This window comes from Berghia stephanieae, unplaced genomic scaffold, assembly GCF_034508935.2.
Source record: "Berghia stephanieae isolate SIO BIC M18660-M18661 unplaced genomic scaffold, UCSD_Bste_1.3 scaffold616, whole genome shotgun sequence".
NCBI lineage: Eukaryota > Metazoa > Mollusca > Gastropoda > Nudibranchia > Aeolidiidae > Berghia > Berghia stephanieae.
This window is the reverse complement of record NW_027627689.1, coordinates 1-12,500: the sequence shown is the minus strand read 5'-3', so window position 1 is coordinate 12,500 and position 12,500 is coordinate 1. Positions and strand designations below refer to the sequence as shown.

General features: G+C 29.8%; 1 protein-coding gene across 1 annotated transcript in view; it reads right to left on the bottom strand.

The window, feature by feature from the left end:
* LOC144962120 (uncharacterized) overlaps positions 1–7,513 on the bottom strand; it is an 11,270-nt gene extending 3,757 nt beyond the window's left edge. Inside the window, exons 1-8 of the mRNA XM_078895079.1 lie at positions 7,326–7,513; positions 5,995–6,099; positions 5,695–5,787; positions 4,012–4,086; positions 2,576–2,650; positions 1,483–1,557; positions 1,042–1,116; positions 190–264 (exon numbers count right to left, since the gene is read on the bottom strand). Of these exons, the coding sequence (XP_078751205.1) occupies positions 190–264; positions 1,042–1,116; positions 1,483–1,557; positions 2,576–2,650; positions 4,012–4,086; positions 5,695–5,787; positions 5,995–6,099; positions 7,326–7,392 (640 nt within the window). The 5' untranslated portion in view covers positions 7,393–7,513. The remainder of the gene's footprint in view (positions 1–189; positions 265–1,041; positions 1,117–1,482; positions 1,558–2,575; positions 2,651–4,011; positions 4,087–5,694; positions 5,788–5,994; positions 6,100–7,325) is intronic.
* Between the last annotated feature and the right edge of the window lie 4,987 nt (positions 7,514–12,500).

Sequence of the window (12,500 nt, the reverse complement as noted above, 5' to 3'; positions counted from 1 at the left end):
TCATAGTAAAATTGGTTTCACACAATTTAACAAGAAATATATATTAAAATTATAATAATCTCGACAAATCCTTGACACATCATACATTATAATATACAATAACATACATGTATATTCATAGTAGAATTCGTTTGACATATAATAACAGTAAATAGTTTATATAAATATTTATGTTTTATCTACGTGTACCTTTGTCCATATAATTTTTCATAGATCTACTCTGCTTCTTTTCCAAATCCTCCAACAAATCAAATCTTGATGAGACTGTGGGAGGAAAATTAAAGATAGAATTTAAATGTATCTAAACTTCTCGATACTTAAGTTGCAAAATCGTCAATATTTCTCTTGTTCAGATATGTTTTAGAATCACAAAATTTGATGAAAAAATATTTGGTATTGTTACACAGAATAATGTTTTTATATAAAACTTGATTGCTCAACAACGTTATGTATAATATAACAGGTAGTTATTGAATTTAAACTCGAGTTAAATTCAGTCTGTGTGTTAGGTCAGTATGACATATCAATAAAATGTCTTGAAAGGCAAAGAGATCGAGAGAAAGAGAGAGTGAGAGATAGATATATAGATAGAGTTAGAGAAAGAGAGAATTAGATAGAAAGAGAAAGAGAAAGAGAGAGAGAGAGAGAGAGAGAGAGAGAGAGAGAGAGAGAGAGAGAGAGAGAGAGAGAGAGATAGTTTTTATCCCAAAAATTGATATTAAAATATATCACCTCATTGAGTGATTTCCAGACGCTACATTTATACATTATGATTGTGTAATATTTTAAAGTAAACATCACAATGGTGAGATAGCAGTTTGTCATTGTTGTCGTTCTCTTCCTACATCGACTTCTAACACTATCTTCTTTTGTTGTTATATTATTAGCCAGTATGATGAACATTAAATAATCTGTGAGTTTACCCTTGACCAATCAGACTCTATAACGTATTCTACAATATCTGTATATTCATATAACAATTTCACATTATATAGCATTAAATAGTTTATATAAAGATATTGTGTTATCTATGAGTGTTACCTTTGTTCATTGAATCTTTCATCGATTGACTCTGGGTCTTTTCCAAATCTTCCAACAAATCAATTCTTGACGAGACTGTGTTAAGAAATTAAAGATTTTAATAGAATGTAACCCTACCTTAACTAAATGTAAGAGAGTCGTCAATATCTTAAAGAGGAATAAAATAGTTTTAATAGTTTTCTTATTAAAATATGTTTTATAAATAACAACATTTTAAGAAAATTCATTTTCATATTCACATGAAATTAGATGAATGTAGGAGATATGTTGTTGATATATTAGCCAGTAGGATGAACCTTAAATAATCTGTAAGTGTACCCTTGACCAATCACACTCTATAATATACTCTAACATATATGTTTATTCAAATTAGAATTGGTTTCATATAATGTAAAAGTAAACGGTATACATAAAAAGATGTGTGTAATAGTTAAGTGTTACCTTTGTCCATGGAATCTTTTATAGACTGATTTTGGGTCTTTTCCAAATCTTCCAACAAATCAATTCTTGACGAGACTGTGTAAAGAATATTAAAGACTATAATTTAATGTATCTCGGCTTTTACTAAATGAAGATAATCGTCATATTATTTACGACACAAACCATGGTTTTCTTTTTCACATTTTCTTCATAAATTACAAAATTCGAAGAAATATATTTCCTGTATTTACAAAAATTGAGCTGTTTCTATTATAAAGAGGTTGTACATACGGGATGGAGATCAAATTCGAAAAGTCACATATTCTAGGGAAGAGCCGAGACAACCCTTAGTGAGAATCAATTTCAATGGTGAAATCCTAAAGCAAGTCACCTCTTTCAGATACTTGCACACCGAAGATGAGACCAGCAAAGCAGATGTGAAAGTTAGAATTTGAATGGCAATGGTTGCTAAGACATAAACCAAAGGAGCTCGGAGTGGACCCTACATCCCACGCGTTGCCTGGATTTTGAACACTTTTTTAGCCAACCCGGGTTCGACCCTGGTGCTAAATAAGCAAAGCGCGGGAAATCAGAGGGAATTCTTCTAAGTTTCGTCCAGTTGAACAGAATACCGCCATTCGAGCAGTTCTGTTTTAGATTATATTCGCCTAGTGGTTGTGAGGTGGGAGACAAGAAGGATGAAAGATAAATAGATTTGGTTCGTTCATATTTGTGTTATACATATAATTTAGTTTCTGTATGAAATGCATCGTGTTTGTAAATCTTGGTGTCCTTCAATTTATTGTTACCATTGTCTAGCCGTGAAACTTGGACCGTCTTTCTCTTACTTCTGATCATGCTAGGTCCAGTACAGTGGATTGACCTTCCACACGGAGGGAACTTATGAACGAGTTCCCTCTTTTTATTCTCCAAGTCTTTTCGTTTCTCTTTGTGACGTCTCGGGGTACTTGGCTCTACCGGTCCTCTGGGAGCGCCCGATTCATTACAAGATACTCTTAGATATCTGCATTTTTATAGTAGAATTGATTTGACTTGAAATAACAGTGAATTGATATTTAAAATATAATTATGTGTGTTTTTTACTATGCGTTACCTTTGTCCATAGAATCTTTTATAGATTTAGTCTTCTTCTTTTCCAAATCTTCCAACAAATCAAATCTGGACGAGACTGTGGAAATAAAAATTTAAGTTGTTTATTTTAAATTTAATGTAAACCCTTCCATACTAATATTTGAAAATCATCAATTTTTTCAATAAAAACAAAAGTTTTCTTCTTCAGATTGCTTTTGGGATTAAATGTTATTTTGTAAAACTTGCTTTTTTATCAGCAAAGTTGTATATTATATAACTGTTAGGTATTGCTTTTAAATTTTAGTTTAAATATTTAGTTTGTGTGTTGATTGTTTATCACATATCAGTATAAAAAAATCTTGATATGCGAAGAGAGGGTTTAAAATTCACACATGATTTTTCACTATATAACTTTATTTGATAGATTCTAAATGCTCCATTAAAAAAAAGATAAGATAGGAAACAATGAAATATATTTATCCATTTCTAGAAGTTTACATTTGGTATTGCCATAGTTTAAAACATTATAATCGAAACTCTATCATTGTATATAACAAGATGCGTCATTATATTTTATGTGTTTCAAACGCATTCTTGATACATTATAATCTCATAGAATATAATGGTATAACAATATATTTCATCTTATCTTATATCTTTTATACGCTGTATTGATATATTATAATATATAATTGTTGATGGCAAGTGTTTATCACAACAATTTATAGTAAAATTGTTCACCTTATTAAGCGATTTCCAGACGCTACATTTATACATTATTATTGTGTAATAATTTTAAGGAAACATCACAATGTTGAGATAGCAGTTTGTCATAGATGTCTGTTTCTTCCTTCCTTAACAATCTAGCCTCTTTTGTTGATACATTAGCGAGTGCCATGAATCTTAAATGATCTATGAGTTTACCTTGGCCAATGGCACACCATAATATAATCTACAATATATGTATATTCATAGTAGAAACAGTTTTACGTTATGAAATAGGAACTAGTTTATATAAAGATATGTGTGTTATCTAAGTGTTTTCTATGGAATCTTTTATAATTGATTTTGGTTCTTTTCCAAATCTTCATGCAAATCCATTCTTGACGAGACTGTGTAAAGAAATTAAATGAAGGAGAATCTTCCATATTTTAAAGAGAAAAAAACTAGTTTTCTTATTCAAATGTTTTTTTAGATAACAAAATTTGAAGGAAATTCAATTTCATATTCACAGGAATTTAGCTGAATGCAAAGTTGATTTTGCTCATCAAAGTTGTGTATCGACTTCTACCCCTCTGTCTCATTTGGTGATATAATAGCCAGTATGATGAACCTTAAATAATATATGCTTGTACCCTTGACCAATCACACTCTATAATATAGTCTAACATATATGTATATCCATAGGAGAATTTTTCCATATAATTTAAAAGTAAATCGATTGAATCTAAGTATTACCTTTGTCCATGGAATCTTTTATAGATTGATTCTGGTTCTTTTCCATTTCTTCCAACAAATCAATTCTTGACGAGACTGTGTATAGAATATTAAAGACTATAATTTAATGTAACTCGGTTTTAATAAATGAATATAATCGTCATATTATTTACGACACAAACCATGTTTTTCTTATTCAGATTTGCTTCATAAATCACAAACGTGGAAGAAATATATCCCCTGTATTTACAAAAATTGAGCTGTTTCTATTATAATGAGATTGTACATGCGGTTCTGTTTTATATTATATTCGTCTAGTGTTTGTCAAGAGGGAGAGAAGAAGGATGAAGGATAAATATATTTGGTTCGTTCATATCTGTGCTATACATATAATTTAGTTTCAGTATGAAATGTATCGTGTTTGTAAATCTTGAAAGGCAAAGAGAGAGAGAGAGAGAGAGAGAGAGAGAGAGAGAGAGAGAGAGAGAGAGAGAGAGAGAGGGAGAGAGAGACAGAGAGAGAGAGAGTAAGAGAGAGAGTTTGACATTCACACATGATCTGTCACTATAATATTATATATACTTACTGTTTATTTTCAAAACGCTGCATTAATGAGATAAAATTGGATAAAATGTACTTTATTTATCTATTGCTGAAAATTTACAATTGGTATTGCCATAGTTTATTACATTATAATCTCATGCTATATCATTGTATAACAAAATATGTCATCTTATTTTATATATTTCAAACAATGCATTGATAGATTAGAATCTCTCCGTATAGCACTGTACATTAAAAGAATTCATCTTATTTTATATACTTCAGACAATGTAGGATAAATTATAATATCCCACTATACCATTGTACAATAAGAATATGATCTTATTTTATATACTTCAAACGCTGTGTTGATATATTATAGTATATGTTTGTTGCACCATTGTATAACAAGTGTCAATTTAAGATGAATCACTGTGCTATGATGTACATAAATATATATATATATATATATATATATATATATATATATATATATATATATATATATATATTGTGTCACTCTATAGGCAGTGTCAATTTTATATAGACCTATAAAGATTAAATAGTAAATGTCAAAATTACATATTTACAATGTAAGTCTAAATACTCTAATGTTTATCAAATTAATTATTTGATAATTTATTATTAGATAAAAGGACTATTCGAGATTTTAAAATGAGACATGATTTCAAAGTGATTGTTAAGAACTAAACTTGTAATTTATCGTAAGATATTATATAATGTACAAAACTGCAATGCATCTTCTTTGTCAATTTAAGATTTGACATTGAATAGAAACAAAACAAGAACTCTGCACTGGACAAAAAAATAGATTAATAACGTCGTCATACTTTAGCAATGATAGTGATAGTCAGAGCACTAACTTGTAACATGTGAGAACATTTAATAGCAATTCTGAAATTCCAAATCTTGTATAAAATTAATCCGGTTATAAAGACAACCAACTAAATAAAATCCAATTTTAATGTAAATTTTTGTTGTTTTGAAATGATTTATGAACTGAGAATAAAACAGATTTTTCATTTTAGCAGAACAAAAATTAATGACAAAGCAAATTATAAATGAATTGATTTCATCTGTGGAGAAACGATGATTTTATTAGGAAGATCAAATGCAATTTACTCTCTAGAAATATTTCACCTTTTTCATTGTCTTTCCTCTGTTCCTTTAGTTTTTTCTCCTGCTCCATCAATGTTGTGTCCTGCTCGGCCAGTTTATCTTTAAGCTTGGTGACTGAAATAAGGAAATATAGTTTCGTGTGTGAACGATTTGGTTCCATGTACCTACTGTATAATAGTTGTTATGTTCTATGAAAGTTATCAGTCTTAACATATGAAATGTTATGATAAAATAAATTACAATGTTGGGTATCAATATGAATGAAATAACATGTCAAATATCTTATCCATCATTTGAGTTAGTCTTAATATATATACATACCTTCTTCCTGCATGCTTTTCTCTTGTTCTTTAAGTTCTTGGCCGTTTTTTTCCAATGTTGTCATTCTCTCTAACAAATATTTAACAATTACAGTGATATCCTCATCTGTAATAAAATTACAAATGATTGATGGATAAATAGTTTTACAAATTATTAGAAAGTCATGTAATTATAAAGTTTATGTGGAACAAACTAGGGTCGGTTATTCTAGCAATTTTATCTTGTTACTGTAATCAACATGTTTTGGGATTTTTCATATATTATCTATATTGGGTCTTTTTAAATTTACTCTTACCACAAAGACTATTATTGTTTGATGGATGATAGTGTGTGATATTTGTTGCTGTCTCTGACGTTGTAACAATCAATAGTAGAGTCGGATATGTTAATGTGAGTAAAAGTCCTTACTCAAAGACAAAGATAAAAATGAATTTCACACATCTCTGTAAGATTAACATAACATTATCCTTGTAGCAGCTTAAGATTGTTGTCGTCGAATGTCAATAAATTGTCGTCAACAAGTCAACAAAGATTTGACAAGATAGAACAGTCGAGATAGATGGAGCGTTTCATTCCTGATACTAAAATCTAAATTCAGCAATCCTGACAAAATACAGAAAAGTTATCGTTGACGTCATATACAATGTGATAAACATTAGATTTCATATGTAAATAACACGTTTTCTATCAGTTGAACATACGGGGATAAACGGGGAAAAAAACAGAAATAGAGCCCGCTTAATTATATCGAAAAACTATTTCTATTTTCTGCTTAAGTGTCATGAAGTGTCGATGGTGGAGTAGTTTTTGCTTGTCCAAATATTTGTTCAGTAAACCCATACATTTCCTCTCATTGTCTAGATAGTCTTAACACACTCTTTGCCAACAAGACTAAATGCGTTGTATTTGTCACGATATAAGCAACAATTTTTATATTGAGATAACCGTTACAGTCTTTGTGGTATAACGGATATTTTCTTCTTGAAGAATCATTGAACAAGGCCAGCCTAGCATTCATGAGATTGAACCAAAAAAAAATGAAAATAATAATAATTTGATACATGAAGAGACTTTCACTTTTAGAATTTGAAAAAAAAATGGACACTTCTCTACAGAAGGAATTAGGGTGTTGATGAAACGAAATAAAGCTAGAGAAAGAGAGAGAGAGAGAGAGAGAGAGAGAGAGAGAGAGAGAGAGAAAGAGAGAGAGAGAGAGAGAAAGAGAGAGATATACTGTGTGTGTGTGTGTGTGTGTGAGTGTGAGAGAGAAAAAGAGTGAAAGAGAGAGTGTTACATACATAGAGAAAAATAGAGAGAGAGAGAGAACTTACTTTCAACCGTTACGTTTACTTCTGCCTTCATTTCATGCATTTGAAAATGTTCATCAAGATAATACATAAGACAGACGTATGTTCCAGTGTCTTCCTCGCCTGGGTCTTTGATCGTCAATTTGAGAAAATTGTTGATAGAATCTTTTGTCAGGTTACCTTGGGCCTGAAAATATCAGAAACGCCCAAGTCAGAACATGCATCCTTAATATTTTTTTTATGTGGATAAACTATGTGCGGCCACATGGTGTAGTGGTATGTGACTGTTTTGTAGGATCGGAAGGTCCAGAGTTTGAGTTCCACTCTGAACGGTGCATAGTTGAGTCCGTGGAAAAAGGTCCTTTATTAACATTCTCTAACCGTACTCATGTGTAAACCGGATATCTGGTCGTTAACAGCGTTGTCTCTGTTCGAAAAAAAATATAATATCGCCTAACAGGCTTTGTGGCTTGTCCTACACACTAGGTGTTGCTGTTGTCTTAGGACACCTTGTACAGAGCATTTGTCAAATTATTTGATATTGCCCTATATAAAAATGCTCACAGCTTAAGCTTAAGAATTTGTGGGATATCATTTTTTTTTATTGACACTCATTATCAAATAACAATGATTCACACTTTTTCATTAAAGTATTAGTTTAGTAATATGAACATAAGAACGAAGTTCATCTCACTTCAGTTGTATCTCTGTAGGCTTAGAAAAACTTTAATTTCTGATATTAGATCATCATTTCTTTAATAGTCTTCTCTTTGAATTCAATTCGAATAAGTCAAAACTTTTCTTTCAGCCTGAGTGATATAATCTTGGTTACTCACTTCTCTCATAAATTTACGCCTTGACTGCAACACTATTCTATTACTCATATCACCTCATATTATTTTAAACATTCATGTCTCACTCTCAAGACTTTTGGTGCACTTCATTATTTTGATATACGTCATCAAAACGTCTAAGTTTTATTTCTCAACTTTGCCAGTTGAAGTTCTGTCAAGATTGGATCTTCTTCTTCTTCTTCTTCTTCTTTCTTCTTCTTCTTCTTCTTCTTCTTCTTCTTCTTCTTCTTCTTCTTCTTCTCTTCTTCTTCTTCTTCTTCTTCTTCTTCTTCTTCTTCTTCTTCTTCTTCTTCTTCTTCTTCTTCTTCTTCTTCTTCTTCTTCTTCTTCTTCTTCTTCTTCTTCTTCTTCTTCTTCTTCTTCTTCTTCTTCTTCTTCTTCTTCTTCTTCTTCTTCTTCTCCTTCTTCTTCTTCTTCTTGCTAATATTGTTATCATTATTATTATTAGCATTATTGTCATCATCATCATCATTATTATTATTATTATATTATTATTATTATTATTATTATTATTATTATTATTATTATTATTATTATTATTATTATTATTATTATTATTATTATTATATTATTATTATTATATTATTATATTATTATTATTATTACTATTATTATTATTATTATTATTATTATTATTATTATTATTATATTATTATTATTATTATTATTATTATTATTATTATATTATTATTATTATTATTATTATTATTATTATATTATTATTATTATTATTATTATTATTATTATTATTATATTATTATTATTATTATTATTATTATATTATTATTATTATTATATTATTATTATCTATTATTATTCTATTATTATTATTATTATTATTATTATTATTTATTATATATTATTATTAATTGATATTCTTTCATACTTACTGTAAATAATCTCAAAGTTGGGACATACCTCAAATGCTATTCCAATCCCAGCGTCCTTAGAAATAACAGTGAATGATTGATCCCTACCATAATCGTCAAGGATTTATAAGAGAACTTCAAGCAGGGTCCTGAAAAAAATCCAAGATTGGCAAAATGTTAGCACAGAACTGTTCTAGACGAGGCTGGCTAACCATTCAATGACATCAGATGGGCCTATAATTATCGATCAATCAGATGTATAATTATATATATATATATATATATATATATATATATATATATATATATATATATATATGGTTTATAGTGAATTTATGCATAGCCTAGTTCTAATCGAATAGTCTCGGGTCCCTTATATGAACGAATTGCAATCTATTTATTAACAATTCTAAGACCTATAGTAAATTTTTACGTAGCCTGGTTCTAATCGAAAGGTTCACTGGGTGTTTACTTAAACATGACATGATATATAGATATATATTATTTAAAAACGAAACAAAACCAAACCAAACCTAAAGCATCTATATAACTCAATGTCCAGTAATCGTCCTCAGAGTTCTTAAGGGAGAAACTTAGCATGAAGGATTAGCCATAACGCCTGTTAGGGTATATTGTTTGTTTCGGACAGAGAAAACGTTTGTGATGGCCAGATTCTTATTCTAATTCTGAATACGCTGAGGAAATATAAGTAATGAGCTTTTCCAGGGATTCTATTAAGTGCCACTCAAAGCGGGAATCGAACCCACGACCATATGATTAAAGGTGGATGTGTTTATAACTGATTATTGTAATGCAGTGAATCTTCTGCATGATTATTACATATACACCCACAAAGAAAGAAACCGTTTTTTTTCTCCAAATCTTATATCCATAATTCTTTTTAAACATTCATCTAAAGTAATATGTACAAATTCAAACTGGCACGGATGGAAATGTTTACAGTACAGCAAGTTACAAAATAATATTTCACATACTATAGTTTTCATAACATCATTAAACTACCATAAACATTCACATAATTCATGTGCGTCTAATACCTTGCCTTACCAATGATACAGACAGGATTGTTGCCTCAATGTTAAATTGCATCAATGTCTACTTTTTGTGAACACATATCACGATATTGTAATATTTTTATGCTGATATGGCAAAACCCGTCGGATGTCGCACGACCTAGTTTTGTAATACGAGCAAATAATAATAATAATAATAATAATAATAATAATAATAATAATAATAATAATAATAATAATAATAATAATAATAATAAATAATAATAATAATAATAATAATAATAATAGATCTTTATTGTCCATAAATATGACAATTTGTCATTTAGTTACACTTGTTATAATGTTAAACGATAACTGTAAGATTGAACATATATTTCACTTCTCCTTATTTTCTCTCTTTCTCTCTCTCTCTCTCTCTTTCTTTCTTTCTTTCACACGTGCGATATACACAACATAAACATATTCATTTCGTTTTCAATTTGTTACGATTGTGGCAATTCGACACCAAAAATTATCATCATTATCAATTGGTCAGTTAATCTTACATTAAATAAATTAATCAGTTAATCAGTCAACGAATCAATCCTTGGTTTTTCTGTACCATATGAAATATCAAAAATTTTTATTGCTGATGGAACGAACTTTGATTTATACTTGTTAGTTCTACATTTAATCTGACAAAACCTTCTCCTAGATGGTAAACGACTAAATTCATGGTATAAAATATGTTTTTCTATTGTTGGTAATTGAGAATGCTTTCCTTTCTATTGCTTTTCCATGAATTCTTTCTACTCCATCAAGAGGATGGTTTATTATTTTTGATGCCTCTTTGATAGATTTTGAAATTTTTGATTTATCTTTAAGTCGGCATCCTCCAAACCATATGGTGCAGCCAAACGCAATTACACTTTTAATCAATGAGTCATAAACTCTTAACATAGTTTTCTTCCTTACTTGAAATGTTCTCAATTTCCTTAGGATGTATAATCTTTGGGCAACTTTCTTAGATATTATATTAATATGTTGAGAGAAATTGAGGGAACTATCAATGGTTTTTCCTAAATATTTAAAATAGTCAACTATCTCAACATCATCTTTACCGATCGCCACACACTTTAAGTCGTTTTTATTTTTTACACCAAACACCTGTTCTTTCGTTTTTTCAACATTTAATTCAAGCTGATTTTGTTTACACCAATCGGTGAATATATTTATTTGTTTGCAATAATTCTTTTCGGTAACTTTATCTTTTAATAAGCCAAGAATAGCAGTATCATCTGCATATTTCACTATAAAACAATTTTCAAAGGATGGTCTGCAGTCGTTGGTGTATAAGATGTACAGGATTGGGGAACTCACACAGCCTTGTAAATGTGAAATAACATTATCTGCTAGATTATAGTTTTTATTATCAATCTTGGAATTTTGGAACAGAGATGGGCCTATTTGGTCAAATTCTGAGAGGAGATTCGGACATTCCTGCCAATAATACAATGACCACGAATTTAAGAAATAAAACTGTCGAACCCCATTCAGGGAAAAACCTGTAACAACTTTACCCGTCCGGATCAACCAAGATCTAAGGAGATTAGAAGATCAGCAACTGAATCTTAACACCATTGGGGAGAATCAGGTATTGTAGAAAAATTGCTTCGGATAGAAAACTTTGGTTAGACCTGAATCGAGAACAGGTGAAAGCAGATGAGGCGTTCCACTTCAATGACAGAGTTGCGAAAGGCTCATAAATCATTATCCACCTCACTCATTCTTAAGAAATGATTTTACTATTTCTTTTTAAAGATTATTAGCCTAGTTTTTTCTGACCCAACATATTACAAATATAATGCGTTGTCTTTAAAATTTAAAGGAAAATCTCTCCATTTTAAGTGTTCTAACTCCCTGCCTTCAAATGTGAATAACTGCGAACCAAATTGAAATAATTACAACATTCATACTGCCTTTTGTCTAATGATTGTGTCTCTTTGCGAGTATGTAATAATATTTGATTCGAAATCTTCCGACATCTGACGGGTTTTGCCAGATCACCACACAATAATTGTCAAACATGGATTCATTCATAAAATCCCAGGAGTAAATTTTACTGTTCATTCCTTAGTTTTTCGACACTGAATTTGGAATGCAATCTGTAAAACTATGACTGTGAAAAGCATTGTATTCAATCAATATAATCGTGAAGCAAGACGTGAGTGACTGACAAAATTAACAATCCAAGTGGTTGGATTTGGGACACAGAATGAAAAGGCTTAGCTGCACAAATGTGTAAATTGACATACTCAACATGACGCTACTGATTTTTTAACAATGATCGTTATAGATCAATACGTTATACTGTAAAATATCTGAAATTTAAAATAAGTAACGCAAACATTTTACATATAGCCCAAATAATCAAAATCCTCAGTCTGTGTTAATTTCAAAGGGT